General features: G+C 35.5%; 2 protein-coding genes across 2 annotated transcripts; both read left to right on the top strand.

Annotated features, from left to right (window-relative positions):
* Positions 1–13769: 13769 nt before the first annotated feature.
* LOC125821668 (pentatricopeptide repeat-containing protein At4g33990-like) lies at positions 13770–15680 on the top strand. The gene has a single exon (XM_049501069.1). It carries the CDS (start codon positions 13866–13868, stop codon positions 15657–15659), a length of 1794 nt encoding a protein of 597 aa, XP_049357026.1. The 5' UTR covers positions 13770–13865; the 3' UTR covers positions 15660–15680.
* Positions 15681–16290: 610 nt separating this feature from the next.
* Positions 16291–19706, top strand: LOC125821669 (probable polygalacturonase At1g80170). Its single transcript, XM_049501070.1, has 8 exons — positions 16291–16540; positions 16874–17002; positions 17188–17361; positions 17572–17779; positions 18189–18270; positions 18443–18551; positions 18853–18969; positions 19087–19706. Exons 1-8 carry the CDS (start codon positions 16304–16306, stop codon positions 19390–19392), a joined length of 1362 nt encoding a protein of 453 aa, XP_049357027.1. The 5' UTR covers positions 16291–16303; the 3' UTR covers positions 19393–19706.
* The last annotated feature ends 4713 nt before the right edge of the window (positions 19707–24419 follow it).

Here is a 24419-nt window from a genome sequence, read left to right as displayed (position 1 = left end):
ATCTCAATACTCGAGTGATAATTATTGTTGTATGTAAACTTAACCAACAACAAAAGCGATACCCAACAACCACCAAAGTTTCTTGTACACATGTCTGTAACATGTTATCAAGGACCTTGACACCATCATCCGGACTAATCCTTTAGCACTTAAGCATGATAAAAATCCAAATCAATACTCACTACAACTAGAAGTGAACCTGAACTAACCAACACACACTCATAATACCCAACAATCATAGTTCTTATCGACATCTCCATCTCCCAACATAAATTTCCATAAGCTTAAGTTGCAAAAAATTAGTCTTTAGACATCAGATACTTATTGAGGGGTATATCCAAGAATACAAACCCCCTAACAAAACTATTGAAATGCTAGATTTAGCAATTGTGATTGTAGATTACCCTTAAGAACAATGGAATTGGACCTAATGATCTCCATATTCAACCACACATAATCGTTACATGACCTCGACGATAAGATGAATATTAAGATTGTCGGACAAACATAATTATGCATAGTAGCTCTTCTACGAATTCTCATAAGGAAGGTGGTACATGTAGAACCACTAAAATACTTTAACAACTCCAAGACAACACCAAATATGTCATCTGAAATAACCAAATATTCCCAATCATCCCACTCAACCAGAGAACATCGCATGATTGGTACCCCTGATCCACCACTAGGGATCCACCCACAAAAGTGAAAAAATATATGAGCATAGCTAGTCAAACATACTCACCACTGTGTGCAAAATGAAATAGATGGCCACATAAGAATTTTACAAAATAACACTAAAGGTTTTTCTTTGGAGAGTCGATACCAGTCATTTCCATTGGGTTGACTCCACATAATCTTCACAGCATTCCATTGAAGTCCACACTCTCAATACTAACAACCATCATGAACACTGACCATTTACTTTACTCTAAACCAGCACTTTTAAATAAAAACATTTCTTAGGTACTTTAACAATCAAAAGTAATAAACTTTACGACTCAAACCAGGTGTAGGTCCATTCAAAGGTCCAACATCTAATACAATTGATCATTTCTCACCTTAAAAAATCATACCTTGAAAAAATATATCACCACGAATGTAGACTTACAATGAAAAATTTGAATCGTAAATTCAACCGTATAACACAATCCCCTTATCTATCAACATTAGCTTATACCTTGAAGATTTTTATGAATTCATAGATCTTCGCTTATCATTAATCGCATCTCTATCGATCTTACAATATCTTTTGCTAAAATTTCAATCGTACTGATTACTAAACTCAAAAACAAAAACAAAGCACTTATCATCACACTATAGCTTATGTCAGTACACTTCTTTCTCAAATCTTTTTCAATAGTTTTTAACCAATCTGATGGACCCGTGACACTATTACCATAGCCACAACCAAAGGAATGAAATCACGCGTCTCTGAACCGAATTATCTACCCCTCTGAAGATACCTCTTTAGCCCTTGCAATCAAATAAAATATTCTTGATCTGCCTCTCTCTAAAGGTTGTACTACATCCAACTATTTCTTTCTTCATTATGACTCCAGCTCTTTAAATTCTATTCGAGTGGTGTCCCACCATCTCTGAAAACTTTCCATACAACCATGTTACTCACCAAAAATTAGAAAACCACAACCCTAGATACTCACAAGTCGTAATTACTATACAAAATTCGCTTAACCAACAATCTTATTATATAGTTGCATCCCATCACAAACTTTTATTACTATTATGCTCAGTCTGCCCTGACTATCACTACGAAGTCAATCTTTACATCAACATGACACCTCAAACTCATGTATACTCATCAAATTCAAAGGACTAATAGAGTACCAAAACGAGTCTAGTAGAGTCTTGCGGAATGGTACGGGGAAACCTTTACTTTTCTTCGAGAGGCAATAGCACTTTAGGAAATCTCTCTGTTTCTCTTGTCTCCTTTCGTGCTATTACTTGATTTCAATTGGTATCTGGCGATTCAAATTGGTATCTAACCTCCTTCACTCTTCTGTCCACAGATGGTTAACACTAGATTCAACGGCGTCAGGCCCATAGCTCCGGTCAATGCTCCAGCTGAGAAATCTACAGCGAGAGGTCGCGGTCGAGGCAGGGGTAGAGGAAGAGTTAAGGGTAGAGACCATGGAAGAATGGAGCCTGCTAGAGATGGGGTACCGGTTAAAAATATTCCCCAAAATGAGACCCTCCCGTACATCACGAAGAGATTGAGAGGATATCGAGGTTGACAACGTTGAGGAGGTGAGATAAGAGGAAGAGGTGCTGGCTGAGACTATTGATATTCCTCCCATAGACCCAGTGTTAGCTTGACAAATCATGTCATTCTTGAAAGGGTAGGTTGGTCTTGGAGTGTTTCTTTCTGTTCAAGAAACTCAAGCTCCCGCTAATCCCCCTATTGCTAGCACTACGCCAAAGACGGGTGGAACGGGATGTAATGATGCTTTCTTTCATCCTTTGTTGGATTATGTTATGACTGGTAATGAGCATGAAATGTTGACCAATTTTTTTATGCTAAAGCCTCCTGTGTTTCTTGGTTCTGAGAATGAGGATGCTTATGAGTTTATCTTAGACTGCTATGAGAGGCTTCATAAGTTGGGAATTGTCCATCAACATGGGGTTGAGTTCATGAATTTTCAGCTTCAAGGTGAGGCCAAACAGTGATGGAGAGCTTATATGGAATGTAGATCTTCTACTTTACCTCCACTAACTTGGACCTAATTTCATGCTCTGTTTCTAGAGAAGTATGTGCCTAGGACTTTAAGGGATCGCAATAAGAATGAGTTCATGGCTTTGGAGCAAGGTGATATGTCTGTGGTTGCTTATAAGGCCAAGTTACATGCATTGTCTGGATATGCTACTCAATTGGTGACTACTGAGGAGGAGAGGATCCGGTTATTTATTAGGGGACTAAATTCTGAGTTACAAGTATTATTTGTTCATATGACTTCTGTAGGGAGGAGCTTTAATGAGGTAACAGACTATGTTAAGAAAATGGAAGGGTTAAGGCGAGACGATCAGGCTAAGGCATTGGCAAAAAGGGCCAAGAATTCAGGCAACTTTCAAGGTTCTTATTCTAGAGGTTCAGGGAGGCCAATGCTTGCAACCAAGCCAATTCAGTCGGATATGCCTGCCTCTACAGGTAATTACTTGGGTACTCCATCTCATAATTTGATTCAGGATAGCCAGGGAGTCGCACCTTCAGCGGGCAGCATGTCATCTTTTGATCATATGTGCTACAATTGTGGAGAGCCTGGGCATATAAGGAGAGATTGTCCCCACCCACGTGTGTTGGACTCCGCGCAATAGCAGAATGGTAATAATGGTTGAAGGCATTCACAGGGTAGGCGAGAGGTAATCAGTGAGGCCGTGGAGGTAGAGAAAATGGTAATGCAGGTAGGGGTAACGTGCAAAAAGGCAGATAAGTGGTTCGTCAAGATGATAGAGCTCAGTTTTATGCATTTTCGAGCAAGAATGAGGCAGAGGCGTCTGACACAATGATCACAGGTACTATTCTTGTATGTGACCGGATGGCTAATGTGTTATTTGATCCGGGTTTTACTTATTCTTATGTATCCGTGATATTTGCCTCAAAGTTTGATATGATTTGTGATGTACTTGATTCCGCTATCCATGTTTCTACCCCAGTTGGAGAGTCAGTCATAGTCACTCATGTCTATCGTGTTTGTCCTATTTTGTTTATGGGTTTTCAGACTTGGGCTGATTTGGTGATTTTGAATATGACTGACTTAGATATTATCTTAGGCATGACTTGGTTGTCCCCTATTATGTTGTGTTAAATTGTAATACTAAGTCTGTAACTCTAGAAATTCCAAGAAGGGAAAAGTTAGAGTGGGAAGGGGTGTACAAGCCTAAGCAAGCTAAGATCATATCCTTTATTCGGGTTAGAAAACTGGTAGGGCAGGGTTGTTTGTCTTATTTGGCTCACATTAGGGATGTTGAGGTTGAGACTCCATCTATTGAATTTATTCATGTGGTGTCAGAATTCAGAGAAGTGTGTCCTACTGACTTGCCTGGTATACCTCCAGATAGAGATATAGATTTCTGCATTTACTTAAAGCCTGTTACGCGCCCCATTTCTATATATCCATATCGTATGGCTCCAACGAAATTAAACGAGCTTAAGGCTCAAATCCAAGAGATTTTTTATAAGGGATTTATTTGACCTAGTGCTTCCCCATGGGGTGCCCTAGTTTTGTTTGTTAAGAAAAATGATGGTCGTTTGAGAATGTGTATAGATTACAGGCAATTGAATAGGGTCACTATTCGAAACAAGTATCTTTTGCCTCGAATAGATGATCTTTTTGACCAATTGTAAGGTGCATCAGTTTTATCCAAGATTGATCTAAGGTCTGGCTACCATCAGTTGAAAATTAGGCTTGAGGATGTTCCCAAGATGACGTTTAGAACCCGTTATAGGAACTATGAGTTTTTAGTTATGTATTTTGTCTTGACTAATGCGCTTGCAACTTTTATAAGTTTAATGAATGGGGTGTTCAAGCCATATCTTGACTCGTTTGTGATAGTTTTTATTGATGATATTTTGGTCTATTCGAAAAGTGAGGAAGAGCATGTCGACCATCTTCGTATTGTTCTAGGTGTTCTTGGGAAACAAAGGTTGTATGCTAAATTCTCTAAGTGTGAATTTTGGTTGACTTTTGTTGCATTTTTTGGGCATATAGTTTCGAAAGAAGGGGTAATAGTAGATCCCCAAAAGATTGAGGCGGTAAAGAATTGGGTTCGGCCAAGTTATGTGACTGAAGTTAGGAGTTTTGTGGGGCTCGCTAGCTACTATCGTCGATTCGTAAAGATTTTTGCTTCTATTACCACTCACTTGACTAATTTGACCAAAAAGGAGATCCCATTTGAATAGACTGAAAAATGTGAGGAGAGTTTCCAAAAGCTCAAGACTCTTTTAACCACCGCACCTATTCTAGCATTACCGATTGAAGGTAAAGATTTTATTGTTTATTGTGATGCTTCACATTCTGGTTTGGGTGTTGTGTTGATGCAAGATAAGAATGTTATAGCTTATGTCTCGCGTCAATTGAAGGTGCATGAGAGGAATTATCCAACACATGATTTAGAGTTGGCAGCAATAGTATTTGCTCTTAAGATCTGGCGACATTAGCTTTATAGTTTCAAGTGTGAGGTATTTACTGACTATCGTAGTTTGCAACATATGTTTACTCAAAACGATCTGAGTTTGAGACAACGAAGGTGGATGGAGTTACTTAAAGATTATGATGTCACCATTCAATATCATCCGGGTAAGGCTAATGTGGTGGCAGACACTTTGAGTCAAAAAACGGTGAGTATGGGTAGTTTAGCTTGCTTAAGTGTAACCAAGCGACCTTTGGCTAAGGAAATTTAGACCTTGGAGTCTAAATTCATGCAATTGGACATCTCAGAAAGAGGTGGGGTGTTAGGTAGCATTGAAGTGAGGGCCACATTCATTGAAGAGATCAAGGCTAAACAGTTTGAGGATGAGAATTTGGAGCAGCTTAGAAAGAAGACTACGATTGGTAAGGCACAAGAGACCACTCTTGATGCGGAAAGTGCGCTCAATTTTAAGGAAAAAAATTATGTTCCATGAGTTGATGACTTGATTCAGAAATTGTTGACAGAATCCCATGCCTCGCGATATTCTATTCATCCGGGTGTGACAAAGATGTACCAAGATTTGAAGCGAATTTATTGGTGGCCGGGCATCAAGAAGGATATAGCGGAGTTTGGGGATAGGTGTCAAAATTGCAAACAAGTGAAATATGAACACCAAAGGCATGTAGGTTTGCTTCAAAGAATTCCAATTCCGGAATGGAAGTGGGAGAAGATAGCCATGGATTTCGTAGTTGGTCTTCCAAAGACTTTGGGGAAGTTTGATTTTATTTGGGTAGTGGTTGATAGATTGACTAAGTCAGCCCATTTTATTCCGATAAGAATAGATTATAATGCTGAACAGTTAGCTAAATTTATGTGAAAGAGATAGTGAGGTTGCATGGGGTGCCCTTCTCTATCATCTCAGACCATGGTACCCAATTCACATCCAAGTTTTGGAGGAAATTACATGATGAATTGGGCACACAACTCACTTTTAGTACAACCTTCCATCCACAGACAGACGGGCAGTCAGAAAGGACTATTTAAGTGTTAGAAGACATGTTGAGGGCATGTGTGATTGATTTTGGAGGGCATTGGGATAAGTTCTTACCTTTGTGTGAATTCTCTTATAATAATAGCTATTACTCCAGCATTGATATGGCACCATTTGAGGCACTCTATGGGAGGGGATGTAGATCACCCATAGGATGGTTTGAGGCTGGAGATGTGAAACCATTGGGGGTTGATTTAGTGAAGGATGCTCAAGAGAAGGTGATGATTATTCAAGCTAAGTTTCTAGCAACCCAGAGTAGACATAAGAAGTATGCGGATCATAAGGTAAGAGACATGGCGTTTCAAATCGGTGAGAATGTTCTTCTTAAGGTATCACCCATGAAAGGGGTGATGAGATTTGGCAAGAAGGGCAAGCTAAGTCTGTGATACATTGGTCCCTTTGAGGTTCTTGAATGTGTAGGACCGGTATCATATAGATTGGTTTTACCTCCTAACCTATCGAGAGTTCATCCAGTATTTCATGTGTCCATATTGAAGATATATCATGGTGACGGGGATTACATCATTAAGTGGGACTCAATTGTGTTAGACAAAGACCGCTAATATGAGGAGGAACCGATTGCAATTCTTGATCGTGATGTGCGTAAGCTGAGGACCAAGGAAATTAAGTTTGTGAAAGTTCAATAGAAGCATTGTCTAGTTGAGGAAGCTACTTGGGAAACCGAGAGGGACATGCGAGACAAGTATCCCCAATTGTTCGTCGATTCAGGTACTACTTCATTCCTTCTTTAGCCTGTTTTTCCTAAGTTTGTCACTCGGGGATGAGTGATGGGTAAATTGGTATCTATTGTAATAACCAGGTTTCGACGTTATAGAAAACCAGCGAGAAAATTTCTTGGGCCGAAAAACTTTTTTGTAGTAACTTGAAATTTTCCAACCTAGTTCAGATTTGGACGAAATCGGAGTCATTAAGGTGTAGGGAAATCTGGTAGCAATCCGGTGACTTATTTATGATTTTGATTACATGAGTATTTAGATAAGTCATTAAGAAATCTGTACGAATTTATGGAATTGAATTCAGGTGAGTAGAACTCCCGAAATCGACCTTAGCGTGAACGGTATTTTTCAAGCGTTGTTGGTTAAAGGTGTGTTGTGAAATGGGGGTCTTGGAATTATTAAAATAGCTCACTATTTTGTGCAAGCCGCTTTGGCGGTCGTTTTGGTCGCTCTGGCGATGCCGCTGTAGCGGGGTGAGGGCCGCTGTGGCGGGTCAAACGCAACTTAAAGTCGTAAATAAATCTCTAAACGACCTTATTCTGCACTTTTCAGTTTTAGAGCTAAGGAACGAACCCCAGGTGATTCTTGACAGTTTTCCACCATTCTTGAGGCTAAAGGTAAGATTTTAACTCCCCGAATCTGATTTTCGATCCGTAGAACGTAATCTAATGGGTAAATATCGATGGGGGAGGATTTTGATCTAGAATCTATGGTGGAAACAACCTTAATTGGGATAATTGGGATCATGGGTTTGATCTAAGGTTCCTAGAATTGTTAGCAATCTGGGCAATTAGTGACTATTTATTGATTCCCGTATTATATTGATTTTTTGTAGGCCAAGAACAAGTGGAACGAATCCGGAAAGGGAAGGATCAAGTTTCTTAGGGTTTCAAGCTTGTTTTGAGGTAGGTGATAGTTGTGATTCTATGATTGTGTGATGTATGTTTGTTCTTGCTTCATTACGATACATGTATGTCTATGAATGTTGCGGTAGTGATCACAATTGTTGTAAATGAGATAGATGAATGATGAATGTCATGAATCATGACTTATTTGTATGAACTTGAGAAGATACTTGTGATTGTGATTGTGATTGTGGTGTGTTGAATAGATCAGTTGCCACGTTCCGGCATAACTAATTGGGATCGGTTGCCACGTTCCGGCATAATTATGGGATCGATTGCCACGTTCCGGCAAAATCATTGGATAGGGTACCACATTCCGGTATGCTAACTGTTTGGGTTTGGGTTTGGGTTCCATGAGAGGACTAATGACTTGTCATAATTGTGTATCTTGAGAAATGTGAAGTTATTCGTTGTTCGTAAATGTTGATAATATTGTATATGTTCGATATATGCATGTGATTATATTGTTGTATTGACTTATATATGTTGCACTTAGTGGGATAGTCATGTGATCCTACCAGTACACTGTGGTTGTGTACTGATACTGCACTTGCTCTTATTTTTGTTGAGTACAGGGCATCTTCAAGCGGCTATTGACAGACCTCGTGTAGAAGATCAATGATCATTTTGAATTCAAGGGTGAGACAATTCTTCCGGGCTGCCATGAGTTCTCTTTCGTCTATGTCCACATTTCGGACTTAGAATTTTCTAGTTAGTTAATAGTTCATTAGTTCGGGGTTATATCCCTTCTTGTTTAGATTTGTTGAACTTTAGATGTGGGGGTACATTGACTTTCAGGTTCTAGGTGTATTTTTCCGCATTTATTTTAGTTGATAGACTTTTGTTTGGAGTTTATGGGAACTCCCTATTTCTTTCCTTAGTATTTAACTTGCTTCTGTAACTCAAATGGTTTAGTTGTTTGGTTGGGTTGTAGTAGTGGTTCTCCCGAAGGGTTAGTGTGGGTGCCAATCACGACGGTCTGGGTCGTGACACTTACATGTTGGATACGCGATTGTAAATTATTGAAGAAACTCTCAAAATACTCAGATGAAAAATTAGACTAAGAATCATTTGTTTACTTATCAAAATCACCTATAAAGTAACGCCCAGTGATATAGGAATGAAATTTGGTCCGATAGCAGCTATACCAACAATGTGAAAGTCACGACAAGCAACAGAAGAGAAAGAGATGAACAACAACAAGAAGAAGATAATGATGAACAACAACAAAAAGAATGATGATGATGATGAAGAAGACCAGCAACATAAGAGCAACAACAATGAAAGAATAGCGAAGAGAGAGAAAAATGGAAAAGGAGCGGTGAGTTGTGGGTAGGGGTGTACATTGGCCGGTTTGGTTTGGTTTTTCATTAAAAAAAAAGAAAATGGTCTAAAGCCCCCCACTCTATATCTGAAATTCCAACTACACACTACAACTTCACGGGTGTCTTATCACCCCCTGAACTGTTTAAAACTAAAATAATTTACTCCCTAGACGCTTACGTGGCACAGTGAGTGTATCTCACTCTCTTAGAGAGAGTGAGGACCAACACAGATAATAAAATTTTATTTTTGAAATTTTCATAAATGTGTATTTTTAGTTTTTTTTTCTTATTAATTTTCTTTCTTCTTCACAACAACATAAATCAAATCTCTTCACCATTCACCTTCTCTAAGCCGCCGCAACCGTCACATTCATTGAATTCACCATGGAATTTCATTATTCCTCTTGATTCTAGAATTTTAATTTTTCAATTTGCACATGAAATTAGAAATTTTGAAAACCACCTCTTCATACCAATTTGATTGAGCATCTATGGCAGCACCAAAGTTCTTCACCATCTTGAAATCATTCCTATCACTACATTAATTGATACACCACAAATCGTTTATAGCAATTTCACCCATTACTCTCCATAATCAAGAACTATATATAAAAAATCTTTGATTTATGCACCAAAAATCTTTTAAATCAAAGAAAATTAAGGTTGGATAAGCTTAGTACATGAACACCCAAATGATTTTCTTCAATAAACTTTGAATAGTAAGAAATTTTTTATCCTATATTTAATACCCAACAGACCCATGACTAATTTTAATAACTAGTCCTTTTCTTACACATGTGAAAAGTTAGCATCTGTTCTTCATCTTTTTCATTCCATTACTCTGAAATTTGATGCAAAACCACCCTAAATCATCTCCAAATTGCCTTAAATTTTAGATATAAGCTTCCCTCGACGTTTCCAACCTTTTGATATACTACCCACTCAAAACGGTGCTCGTTTGTGGTAAGTCAATTTTTTAGCTCAAGCTTTTAAACTAATTTTAATGGAGGTTTCAAGCTCGTTGATTTTCATGAAATTTCGGGAGTTTTTTTAAATTTGAAAATCATAGCCATAAACTCAATGTATTCAGCTTCAAATAATTAACAACCATTCATGTTATCAACATGTTTCAAATTGGAGATCCAAAATACATTCATAAACTTTGATGTTTTGACATTTTTATTTATTTATTTATATTTTGCTATAAATGATTTGAAATAGTTTCGTACATCAACAAGTCCAAAAATTTTATAAAATTGCATCGTAAACAAAACCGTATGTTATAAGAACTCACATATCTAATTTTAACCAAAAAGAACTTTCTAAAGGAGTCTTCATTCCCAGCCAGTAGCAGCAGCTGGGGCAGGGATCACTTTTGGTACAACAACTGGTGCAGGAGGAGCAGCTGCGGCGTCCCAACCTCCCTCAACCACTGCTTCTCCAGACCAGCCACCGATAGCTACAGGAATAGATGTTGCACCATCTGCAGCCTATTGAGCATCATGGATTTGGCTACTGGTCCAGTCACCACCATATTTTGCATAATCAGCAATAGCAGGTACTTCCTCTTCTTGTTGATCTTTTGCGTCTTCAGGATCTCCTGTAAAAGAGGAGATCTGCCATGACGTTTTGACATTAAATTGTTTTTTTAAATAATAAGTCAAAAAGGAAAAAGAATTAAAAAAAGTTTTGGTTATGACGTTTTAACGATGTAATAATTCTTGTTTTAAACAGTTCAGGGGGTGATAGGACACCCGTGAAGTTGGAGTATGTAGTTGGAATTTCGGGTATAGATTGAGGGGGGCTTTAGACCATTTTCTCTAAAAAAAAAACACTAAACTAACTATGTCGGTTTATTAAATCTAAAAACCAAATCAAACCACAAAAAGTCAGTTTTTTCGGTTTCGGTTTCCGCTTTAATCAGTTCTTTCAGATTTTTTCAATTATTTGGTTTTTTTATTTTTTGGTTTTTCGGTTTTTTACAACTATACGGTATTTGAAAAAGAGATCAAATATATTTTCACTTACCTGAGTGATAAACTAAACTTAAAAAATGTTAAATGAATAGAAATTTTTGAAAAGACGGTAAAATTCACATGGGTTGTCTGCATAATTCACTTAGACACCTCAACTAAGACTAGTACATATTGAACACTTTTACCAATTCAAAAATTGTTCCTATTAGGCATTTTTTGATAATTAGCAAAATATATGAAGAGTGTGTGATACACTTGCGGTGACGTGAAAAAATGACTAATTATAAAATAACATGTGGCACTAGGCCCCAAAAATTATAAAAAAAAATAATTTTTTTTAAAATTATTTCAAACACTTTTTATATCTATTTTTTAAAAAAAGAAAAAGAAAAAAAAATGAAAATGTCAACCTATTCTACCCAACCCCACCCCTACCCAACCCCTTTTCATCTTCATCTTCATCTTCTTCCCAAAACACATTCTTTCTCAAATCACAAAACCTAATTCTTTTCAAATAACTTGAAGATTAACTTTTAAATATATATATATATATACATTTTCATACTAAGAGTGAAGAAGAAAGAAAATTTTGCCAACGGTTATTCATTTCTACATCGATGACAAAATGAAATTGATAGATCAAAAATTAATTCTTTCAAATTTTTGAATGTCATTTTTGATAAAATTAATGGGTTTATATATGAATTTGAGTAAAAATCTTTGTTCAAAAATTGTGATAAACAAATATCGGCTAACTTTTTTTTACGTAAAAATCATTTATCTTCTTTCTTCTTCTTCATATTTGTTCCTTATTTTTATGAAATTTGAAATAAATCGTACGAAAGAAAGTCTTACTTTCTTTCAAATCTAAATCTTCATAGTTGATTTTCATTTATCTTCATATTTGGAAGAAATAATATTCTTTTTTTATAAAAAAGAAAGAAAAATAATGTTGGAGCTAAAATGAAGAAAGTTTTGCAAACTAAAGTATGAAGAAGATGATAGGTAAGGAGTGGGGTCCTTTTCTTTTTTGAAAAAAGTGTAAATGAAAGAAGAAAAATGTTTTTAAGTTAATTATAATGCCAAGTGTCAATAAAAGAAGAAAAAATGTAAAAAAAATAATTCAAAAAGACACTATTTTGAATCTTTTCACGCTTCAGGGAAGTGCAAAACACATTTTTTGCTATATCAATGTTTTGGTTTAATAGGTACATGTTTTGAACAATTTAGGTGTTCAATAGGTACAAGTTTTAGTTGAAGCGTCTAAGTGAATTATGCGAACAACTTTAAGGGGCGGTCGATGACTTAAGCCTTTATTTTTTGAAATATCAACGTTCATTATGGTAGATTAATAAGACTAAAGGCTACAGGCAAACTGAATACAAAATAAAATATTACAAAGTAAATTGTTAACTTCGAATTTGTAAAACTATAACAATATAATTGTAACTTCGGATCTTAATACAAAATAAAATATTTACAAATTTTACAAGCCCAAATTTGAAATAAAATATATAAACATTAACAACTATAAACTAACTAAAAATATATTAACAAAGTAGATTATAAATAATATTTTTTATTTATAAATAAAATAAACTTATATATATATATATATATATATATATATATATATATATATATATATATATATATATAATATTTACAAAATTTAACAAGCCCAAATTTGAAAGAACATATATACACATTGAAAAACTATAAACTAACTAAAAATATATTAACAAAGTAGATTATAAATTATAATTTTTATCTATAAATAAAATAAAATTATATATATATATATATATATATATATATATATATATATATATATATATATATATATATATATATATATATCGGTTTGGTTTGAGTTCGGTTTGACTTTTTTTCTTTTAATACCAAATCAAATCAAGAGTGATCGGTTTTTTTTTCAACCGCCAAACCAACTTAACCAAACCACAAATCGTTTTTTTTCGATTCGATTTGATTCGTCGGTTCGATTTGATTTTCCGATTTGGCTTGTACACCCCTAGATGTGGGTGCCCTTTTTCTCCTCCATTTCTTATTATTAGGGTTTTATATAAGATGTACCAAAGTGTAAAATAAAAAACTTGGGGATGAGAAATTCATCCCTTAATTCTTAATTTAAAAGTTGTCACCCCTGTTCAATAATAATTAAAAGGTGAGTCACCTATATCTAATTTTAAAACTTTTCTATCACCCTTAATTCATTGTTCCGATAAAACTTTTGTGTAAATAATAAAACTTGAGAGTTTTAAAATTAGTACTATTAATAACACTAATCTTAAAATTATCACCTCTAATCAATAATTAAAACTTGTATCACTTTTTCTTAGTTTTAACATTTTTTTTTGTCACCTTTAATAAAAAAATTCCAAGAAACCCAAGTTTAAAATTGAGGTGCACCAATTTCCAAGGCGACTAATGCCTAATGGCTCTTGAAATCTCCCTACCACTTATATGATTATTCTTGTTCCGTATTTAGCCCCTAAACTTGGTTATCAATGCGGACCAAACTTACTATAGCGTCTTTAGCCAGAAGCAGATACGTAACAACCCATTCTCACAATTGCCAACAACCCACTCTACCTCTTCAGTTTAACTCTCTAAGCAACTATGATGTTTCCTCAACTAACCAAATATTACATGATCTTGTCAAGTATGGATCTTTAACCTCTGCACGCCACTTGTTTGATGAAATGCCTAAACGTGATGTTGTTACATGGAATATCATGATTTCTGGATATAGTCATAATGGGTTTCCAAGAAAATCATTGCACTTATATAATAAAATGGTTTCTAATGGTATTATAGAGAATTCATCCACTTTCTCCTCTATATTGACCATATCTGCTAATGCAGGTTTGTTCAAACAAGGGGTTGAGATTCATAGCAGAGTTGTTGTTTTGGGATGTAGTATGAACTTATATGTTGCTAGTTCACTTGTTAATATGTATATAAAAATGGGGTTTATAGATTTTGCTTTTAAATTGTTTTATGACTTACCTAAACGAAATTTACCGATATGGAACTTGGTTTTACGCGGAATTTGTGAATTGGGTCGGTTGAGTGAGTTCTTAAGATTGTATAGTGATATGAAGATGGAGAATGTCGAGCCTAATGGGGTTACGTTTTGTTATTTGATTCATGGTTGTTGTAAAGAGAGACTTGTTGATAAGGGCAGGCAGCTGCATTCCCATGTGATTAAGAATGGATGGTTAGAATCAAATATTTTTTTAGCTAATGTATTGGTGGATTTTTACTCTGCTTTTGGTATTTTGGTTGATGCCGATAAAGCATTTGAATGTATTCCACCTCAGGATGTCATTTCATGGAATTCAATGGTTTCCGTTTATGCTGCTAATGATTTGTTACATGAAGCTGTTCGAGTCTTTGAAGAGATGAGATTGTGGGACAAACATCCCTCTGCTATGTCGTTTGTGGCATTGTTAAATTTATCAAGTCGCGGAAAGGAACTGCTATTTGGAAAACAAATACATAATTTTGTTATAAAAGTGGGTATTGATTATGGAAGTGTCCTCATTCAGTCAGCTTTGATTGATATGTATGGGAAAAATGATGACATTCAAAGTTCAATTGATGTATTCCAGTGTTCACATGAGAGAAGTCTCGAATGTTGTAATTCAATGATGACATCTTTGCTGCATCTTGGTTTCCTACAAGATGTGTTTGAGCTTTTTAGTTGGATGGTTTGTGAAAATATTGTGTTTGATGAAGTGAGTTTGTCCTCAACAATTAAGGCATTTTCATTGTGTTCCTCTCCTAGCTTGGATAACTGTTGCTTGTTGCATTGTTGTGCAATAAAATCAGGTTTTGATTCTGATAGTATTGTCTTATGTTCTCTAATTGATGCATATTCAAGATCTGGACAGATTAGATTCTCTCAACAGATTTTTGAAGCACTTCCCTCACCTAATATTTTCGGTTTCACTTCAATAATTAATGCATATGCTCAGAAAGGAATGGGATATGAATGCCTTGCAGTGTTTGAAGAAATGATCCAAAGGGGTCTAAAACCAGATAAAGTAACATTCTTGTGTATACTGTTGGGATGCAGCCATTCAGGTCTAGTCGAAGAGGGGAAAATGATTTTTGATTCTATGAGAACTATTCATGATGTCTATCCAGACAGGAGGCATTATTCATGTATGGTGGATCTTCTAGGCCGTGCAGGTCTAGTCAATGAGGCAGAAGAGCTGCTAATGCATGCTTCATCGGAAGGAGATTCTGTCATGTGGAGCTCAATTTTGCGAAGTTGCAGGATTCATCAAAATGAGCATGTTGGAAGAAGAGCAGCTAAAAGGTTAATTGATCTTGAGCCAGAGGATCCTTCTTTTTGGTTACAGGCCTCAAATTTTTATTCTGAAATTGGAGAATTCGAAACTGCCGTATACATTCGAGAGGTTGCAGTGGCGAGGAAGATGAGCAGAGATATTGGCTATAGTTTAATTCGGGTGCATGAGTTCCATTAAATATACACTTGATAAAAAAGAGGGTAAAAAGGATATCATGGCTGTTTGGTCTGCAGGACATGCTGGATATACTTTTTCTTTAAAAAATATATCTACCAGAATGGAGAGACTTTGTCTGACTCTATACTTTTGAAGCAAGGACACTGTGCTGCTTATTAACCGACTCCAATACCAAAATACAATACAAGTTTCAGAAGAAATTTATATGCATTGTTTGGTCTCTGCAATTACCAAGTAACTTTTTCTAGTGCCCTTTATCTTTTTCAAGATTTTCACATTTATTGATGAAGTAAAACTACTGTAGAGGTAATTTGACTGTCTAAAAGGGGAACCTTTGAAGATTGGTGCTGTAATATTTATTGTTGTATGGGTGAGAAAGAATCTACAGGAGCATTTTACTTATGAATAGTATGTTGAACCATGGCTGAGGAGTAAAGCAACGATCTCTAAAATGATATTCTTACACTTAAAGTGTGGGCTTGTAGAAAATGAAACACCTTTATCTACTTTCAAGCCAAGCCATATAACCCCACTAAATCATCCATTTTCAGCACTAATACATCCATATAAATTAATACTCTATGGCCTCCTTTGATTTATGTAAAATCTAGAAATACAGAACGAATATCAGAACCCCCTAAATCATGGCTAAGATACTCTTCTTCTTGTTTCTTGTTTGGCTAATGGGTGCTCTTGGAGCTGCAAAAACCAACTTTTTAGATGATGTCATCCTGTCAGAGCTTGATGATTTGGATGTAGAAGATGGTGATGAAGCAGAGTTGTTTGACCTCCCCAGATTGGGAATTGAACGCGGCAACAAGATTCTTGTCAATGTAGATAGCTTTGGTGCAGTTGGTGATGGCGCTTCAGATGACACCAAGGTAATTCATTTTAAAACTGGAATATTCGCCACAAAGATTTGCTGATCGACTTCTACTTGTTTTTGATTACAGTAGATTAATGGATTGAAAAAGTGTTCGGCAACTAGAAATATGACCATCCTGTATTTACTCCATTCATAATCGTGGTTGTCTTTCATACTGATTGCTTACAGGACTCTAGTCTTTACTGATTAGTCTCCTCTTCTAGTGGGGTGGACAACATAGACTACCAATGCTATCTTTTTCTTGAGTTGTAGATTATCAGTGTTGTTGTTGTTGTATCTGTGCAATTTGCAAGTACCTTCTCCCACTTTGTCAATTGTACCATCTCAGGCTTTCGTTGATGCGTGGAAACAAGCTTGTTCAACACCAAAATCAGTCTTCTTTGTCCCTGCAGGACGCAATTATCTAGTAAATGCAACAAGGTTCCGAGGGCCTTGTGTGGGCATACTGAGAGTCCAGGTTACACTAATTGCATCTACTTCACGTCTTGTTTCAGTTTTTGTCCTCCATTTAGCATTTACTGTAGAAGAGACTTATGCATATTATACTTGGTTGAAATTGTTATTGTTTCCCTTATAGCATCTATTAAGCCAGCTCAAGCGTACCTTACTATTGTCATAAACTGGAAATGTGATTACACACAGATTGAAGGAACTATAGTAGCACCGGATGATCCTAAGAACTGGAATTTTGCAAAGAATGGACGAATTTGGCTTGGCTTCTTTAACTTGACTGGAGCTCTGTTCCAAGGAGGAGGGGTCATTGATGGATCAGGCAGCAAATGGTGGGCAGCTTCATGCAAGAAGAACAAGACTAATGTAACTGATGCATGCACTATGTATATGTTCTTTTATGTTTTGACAGATAAAGATGACTGTCTTATTCTTTCTTGTTTTTTCTTGTTTTGGATTTTATCCCGATAACAGCCATGTGTAGCAGCACCGACTGTAAGTGGACTATCACGAGGATCTCATGTTTAACTCCTATCATAATTGTGAAATCAACTTACACAGAATTCAAAATTGCAGGCTTTAACTATCTATGGGAGCTCAGGTATAAAGGTGAAGGACCTAACAATCCAAAATGGCCAACAGATGAATTTCGCCATTTCTCGATCAGACTCTATACGCATAACTGGTGTTACAGTGTCTGCTCCTGAAGACAGTCCTAATACTGATGGAATCCATATAACTGAATCTACAAATGTTGTACTCCAGAATTCCAAAATTGGAACAGGTCTTGACATGTCCCATATTATCTACATTCAGATCTCCTTATTTGACTGATGTTGACGTCAAGAACAAAAGTTGCAATATTATGTGATCTTGTCTATGGGATAAGATAGACTGCAGAAAAGTATCTCTTTTGAAAATGACATTCTAGTGTGCAACTGTATTGCTTTCTTAAATGTGCCTCTCAATAAGGCACTTCATATCTACCACAAACCTTGGCTTGAGCTCTGTGCATCTCTCACTATACTATTGAAAAAGCTAACTGGCAAACACGTATGAGCCCTCCTTTCATGCTCTGTGTTTTCTCAAATAAACTGGCACATGCTATGTTTTAATGGACGTGTCTTTATTGATATCATGAATATGCTTTATGTTCAGAGAATAAATACTGGTTAGCTTCCTTTCTTATTTAGGTGATGATTGTGTCTCTATTGTCAATGCTAGTTCCAGTATCAAGATGAAGAGAATTTACTGTGGACCTGGCCACGGAATCAGGTAGTGCAATTTTCAGTTATCGTTGCCCTTTTAAATTACCTTTAGAAGTTCTGCAGAAGGGATCTAAGAGTCGATAAATAAATTCAAATGTCAAATTATGAAAGAATAAGCGAAAATATCATCCTCACGTTGTCTTCTAAACTGGTTCTGTTGCATGAATGATGCCTGCCAGCATTGGGAGCCTTGGTAAGGACAACTCTGTTGGTATAGTTACTGGGGTTGTACTTGATAATGCATTTCTCAGAGGTACCACAAACGGTCTGCGGATCAAGACATGGCAGGTATGCCGTTTTTAGCATTGTGTAGCACTTGAATTTGTCCCTATATATGGTATTACCCACATGATTGTTTGAAAATTAAGACTTCTTGGGTGATTTTACAACAGCTTTCCTTTTAATTAGCAAATAACTAGAGTCTCAGTGCACTTGACATGGAAAAGATCTATTTAACTATACAAAATTCTGAGCCCCGACGAGGAAAAGCATACCTAGTTATCAATGGCACCTAGATTCTGTCTGAAAATAAAGAACAAATTTCATTTTATCTTAGAAACAGAATGACAAAAAGTTCTTGTTTTCTTAGGGAGGATCAGGTTATGTGCGTGCAGTGCGCTTCCAGAATGTAAGGATGCAAAATGTTTCCAATCCTATCATCATTGACCAATTCTATTGTGACTCACCAAAGTCTTGCCAGAATCAGGTATTCTTCTCAATTGTCATGTTTTCAATTGATAATGTATTACTTCGCAAAGGAAATAAATAAGATTCTCTCCAATAGTTGGAAAAGTTAACGTGACACTTGTTCTTGACATCATAGACATCTGCAGTTGAGATAAGTGAGATAGTATACCGGAATGTTAGTGGTACTTCAAAGAGCCAAAAGGCAATCAAATTTGCATGTAGCGACAACGTGCCCTGCAGCCATATTATTCTGAACAACATCAACTTAGAGACCAGAGATGGTACTGCTGAGGTCTACTGCAACTCCGCCACAGGGATTGGTTATGGTTATATTCATCCATCAGCAGAGTGTCTCAACTCCTCTGACAAGAAAATTAAGCAGAAAATGGATGCTGGACTTGACGAACCAAGGGAAGAATACATCGTTCATACTGAGCTATGAATAGCCATCCACATGCCATCACTCAAACACATATTTTTAATATACATCTCGTAGTTTAGTTCTTACTTATTTGAGTAATCTCAGATTCTGAGATTCCTAACTAGGTAAGATAACAGATAAATACTGTTATACAGAGATTCATTAAAAATATTTATATAAGACATATTATATACATAATTTTCTTCCATGATAAGCTGAATGTAATACACAAATTTATTGAGAATTATGTTCAGTGTGTAAATATATTGAGAGGACCATTTTCTCATAGCTATGGACTATGGTGAGTACTCCCTCTCAAATATTCTAAACCTTTTAATTTTAATTAAACATACTAATGCACTTCTCAAAATTAATAAACAAAAAATCAGAAAATTTTATTTTCTTTATACGTTTGGATTCATCTCCAATTTCTTTTTTGAACATTGATCATGCCCTCAATCCAGGGCTCATGAGTATCGTAACTGTTGAAATATATACCATTAATCATATGCTTACATTTATTACTTATTAATATTATTAATTATGTGTTTAAATATAGTATTGTAATAGAATAACTGTTTATTCAATTTTAATAGAATTTTTTAATAGATTATATGTTCGTCTATGTGTCCACTTACTTATATGGTGAATGATTTGGTTTATAAAAGTTAGCTTATACACAAATGATTAAATCATCGGTTCTTATAAGTATAAAGTTTATGTTCATAAATTTAAAATGGAAATTGGACAATGCTCTCGGTATAATTGTATACGAGTTACATATATTTATCTTGATTATGAGAATGGTAATAATTTTGACTTCTTGTGTATGTATTAATCGGATCAAGTCAAGAGAGTATTTCATATGGACTTAATAAATAAAGGGAAAATTACGCGGTTAAGCAAACTTATACTACTTAATTACTCATCATAGCTATAGTTTGCTATAATTACCATTCACAACTAACATTATACATTAATTACGCGGGCTGACTTCAAGTTTGTATAATTAGTCATGTTTGTATATGTATAATTCGTCAGAATATACAAATACATATGTATAATATATAATTATCTAACCTATATACATATACAATTCACCTCTCTCCCACTCTCTGCCCTCTCTCGCTCGCCTCTCTCCTCTCTCTCCCAATCTCGCTCGCCTCTCTCCTCCCTCTCCCAATCTCACTTGCTATATATACAATTGCATATGTATAATATACAATTATCTAACATATATACATATACAATTCACCTCTCTCCCCCTCTCTGCCCTCTCTCTCTCGCCTCTCTCCTCCCTCTCCCAATCTCGCTCGCCTCTCTCCTCCCTTTCCCAATCTCTCTTGCCATATATACAATTATATATGTATAATATACAATTATCTAACCTATATACATATACAATTCACCTTTCTCCACTCTTTGCCCCCTCTCTCTCGCCTCTCTCCTCTCTCCTCTCTCTCCCAGTCTCGCTCGCCTCTCTCCTCCATATAACATGTAGCTACGAATTGTTATTATCAAATATAGCTATGGAGAGTAATTAGACTATTTTTGAGTGGCTATATGTGAAAGTTCCCCATAAATAAATTCTCTAGTTCATTAAATATAGTTATACTCTTAGGCTTAATATAATTATTATTAGCTATGTATATTGTTTATTATTTTGATTTATTAAAAAACAAGATTCTTTTGTGAGTAAATATGTCTAGTAAATTAAATGATAACAGTATATATTTTGGTAAAATAATAGTTAGCTAATGAAATCAATCTCTCAATCTGGAGATTGATGATACACCTTTATAAAGACTTGCAAGTTTTCATGTGTAAAAATCAGTAGGTAAATTTTATGTCCGACAAATAAAATAAGTTAAGCAAAAGTCTAAAGAAAATAGTCAAAATTAAATTATCAGTCATTTAATGGATTAGTATTTGAATCTTATGGAGAATTAAATGAGATTTAATGGAAGAATTTTGAAATTAAACTGAGGAGTTATATATTATGGTGGCTTGTAAACTTTAAAATATATGACCATTATTTTTATGTGGCACAAACTTGTTTTGAATGAAAATCATCCATTTACCTAATCTGAGCATCAAAATGGCCAGTTTAGGTAGATTTACACTTTGTTTTGAGGGTTGTTACGTATTGTTTCATAATATATCATATTGTGTTGTATTGTATTGTATCGTACTATATTGTTTTAATGAATACAATGTTCATATAGATTGTATCGTTCTTCTTCGTTATATAATGTCACATATCCATAATTTAAATAATAAACCTACAAGAAAAACAAGGTACATGATAGAACTCTATACTATGAAAAGGTAGGATAAAAGATGAAATGTGATTATTAAATAATATATAAAGTCATAATGAAAAGAAAATATTAAGGTAACGATGCGATCACACCAAATCGTTCGTTACATAAAATAGGTCTTTTCGTCATTACCTAATGATGAATTTAAATGATATGATATAATAAAATTTAAGTAACAATCAAAACAAACATTTAATTTAAACTAACTAGGCCAAAAAGTGTCTTCAAGAAGAAGAGTACTCCATTTCATGTAAGTGTAAGCTATCATTATCATTCATGTGGGCTGTGGCAAACAGGAGGCGTAACCCAAGTTGCTATGACAAAATTAAATGATGATGCCTTTAGATTGCAGCAATCACCTATTTGGCTCTTGGTGCTGTATGGATGTGCCCTTGTATTAATTATTTCTTTTTTATGACATGTTAATTTAGCGAGTTTGTATGCACTCTAATTAATTTATCAGACAATTTGTTATAACTCATAAGTACAAAATAAAGAGAAATTGATATGTATATTAGGAGTGGTAGAATAGATAATTTATATGGGTAATCACTCATATTTTTTGAGTAAAGCACAAATAATACTCATATTATTTATTTAAAAGTGGGTAGTTAAATGGGTAAAGATGTTCATTCACAAAAGAAAGAAAAGTGATTGTTGGGGGGCGCCTGGTAGGGGGTGGGCTGGTAAAAAAACTTAAATTTTCTTAGGGAAAAAACTTAAATATGTCATTGAACTTTTAGAAAAGGCTCATATTTATGTCATCAATTAAAAATTTGGCTCATCTATGCCATTACTGTTTAAGAAAAGGCTCATTCATGCCATTTTTTAACTCCGATTTTGCAAAATCATTTTTTACACCCCAAACAACTTTTAACACTTTTTATAATTTTGGATCAAATGTACTCTTTTTGCTTCTTCTTCCTCAAATACACATGAAGAACATAAATAACTCCGAAATTTTCAAATCTTCAATTCTTCACGAAACCATCTTAAATTTCGGCTACATCTTTAGTTTTTTTAAAAAAAAATAAAATTCTAAAATCATTTGCAGTGTTTAAAAAATCATCGGTATTAAAAAAATTCCAAAAAATGAAAATCAGTCCCAAAAATTTGAAAATTTTCTTTGATTCATGTTTTGTAGGTTTTTTTGACATTAGATCTTTGTTCTCAAGTGTTTTTTGAGTGGATGTTCAAAATTTCAAATGATTTGAAGTTGTGGAGAAATTTCTATCATTAAAGAATGTTGAAGTTTTGAAACTTTGAAGAAATTTCAAGTGGGTCTTGTTGAGTTAGGTTGAATTCGACCTTAAAAGATATTGAATTTTGGTATCTAGATCGGAGGGAAACTACTCTTCGAAATTTGAGGTGATTTTGTGAAAAATTAAAGAAGTTCAAAATTTGGGAATTGTTAATGTTCTTTTAAGTGTTTTTGGTGTTCTTAAGGAAGAAGAAGCAAAAAGACTACATTTGATCCAAAAACTCTAATTGAAAAATGTTAAAAGTTGTTTTGGGTATAAAAAATGGTTTTGCAAAACTGGAGTTAAAAAAAAAGGCATGAATGAGTCTTTTCTTTAACAATAATGACATAGATGAACCAAACTTTTAACAGATAACATAAATGAGTCTTTTCTAAAAGTTCGATGACATATTTGAGGCTTTTCCCTAAACAACATTGAAGTTTTATTTCAAAGGGTGAAGGATAGTTATAGGGCTTATAAGTAGAGGTAAAACAACGTATTATAAGAATTAGAAGTATAGGAAAAAACCTGAATGCCCTTAAAATAACTGTCAGATGAATCCTACGATGTGACCTATGGTTCGTAAGAATTTCTACGGACAGTACTGATCAACCGTAGACCAAGTATTGGAGCCTTAAACTTCATCTAACTTTGGCGAGACCTTTCTACGGCCTGTAGGGCTTCCTACGGTCCATAGACCCAAATCGTAGAATTCAACTTTCACTTTAAACTTTCACCAAGTCTGGAACACTTCTACGAGACATTTCTACGGTCAATCAAAACTCTACAGTTTGTCCTGTTCATCCGTAGGTCACCTTCAGAAACTTAATTTTTCAAATACTCATCTCCAGGTCTACGACTCCCTTCCTACGACCCGTAGGAATTCCTACAATCCGTAGGTTAGACTCGTAGAGCCTGCTTTAGCCAATTTTCTGCATTTTTTCCTTAGTTTGATTTTCCAACTTTCGAGGTGTTACAACTACGTACGTCAATTGATGCAATCCAGATTGCCTCCAAGCCATCCATTTACGAACATCAATGTATTGATGGATCGTTCACAAGGATGGAGGCTCGTGGGATTGAGATGGTACCAAGGAGGCGGTTCCAGGCATTGCTTGGTAACATACGCACTTTGAAGGAGCTCCCAGTTGAGCAACACCATGCTTGGATGATAGCTTAGAGCGTGGGAGGTCTAACGAAGCAAGAAGGAGCAAGTGGAGGCGTTGCTCCATTCGGCGAGATGTCAGCCACTTCGGTGACTCGCCAAACCCCTTTGGCGAGGGTTCCAAGATCCCCAACTGGCCCAAGGAGCTACAGAAGGAAGCTGCTCATTTGGTGAGATGAGGGAACTTTGGCGCATCGCCAAGTGGATTGGGCGATGGTCCCAGACTGCCCAAAGTTCCAGTAGCTCCCAGCCAAGGCAAGGAGCAGGATTCCTCGTCGAACCCATTGGGCGGATCACTGAGTTATTAGGCGAGCCCGACTT

This window comes from Solanum verrucosum, unplaced genomic scaffold (genome assembly GCF_900185275.1).
Source record: "Solanum verrucosum unplaced genomic scaffold, falcon-dt-bn FXZP01000211.1, whole genome shotgun sequence".
Taxonomy (NCBI): domain Eukaryota; kingdom Viridiplantae; phylum Streptophyta; class Magnoliopsida; order Solanales; family Solanaceae; genus Solanum; species Solanum verrucosum.
Note: the sequence above shows the minus strand (reverse complement) of the source record. Positions and strands in the feature narration are given on the sequence as shown.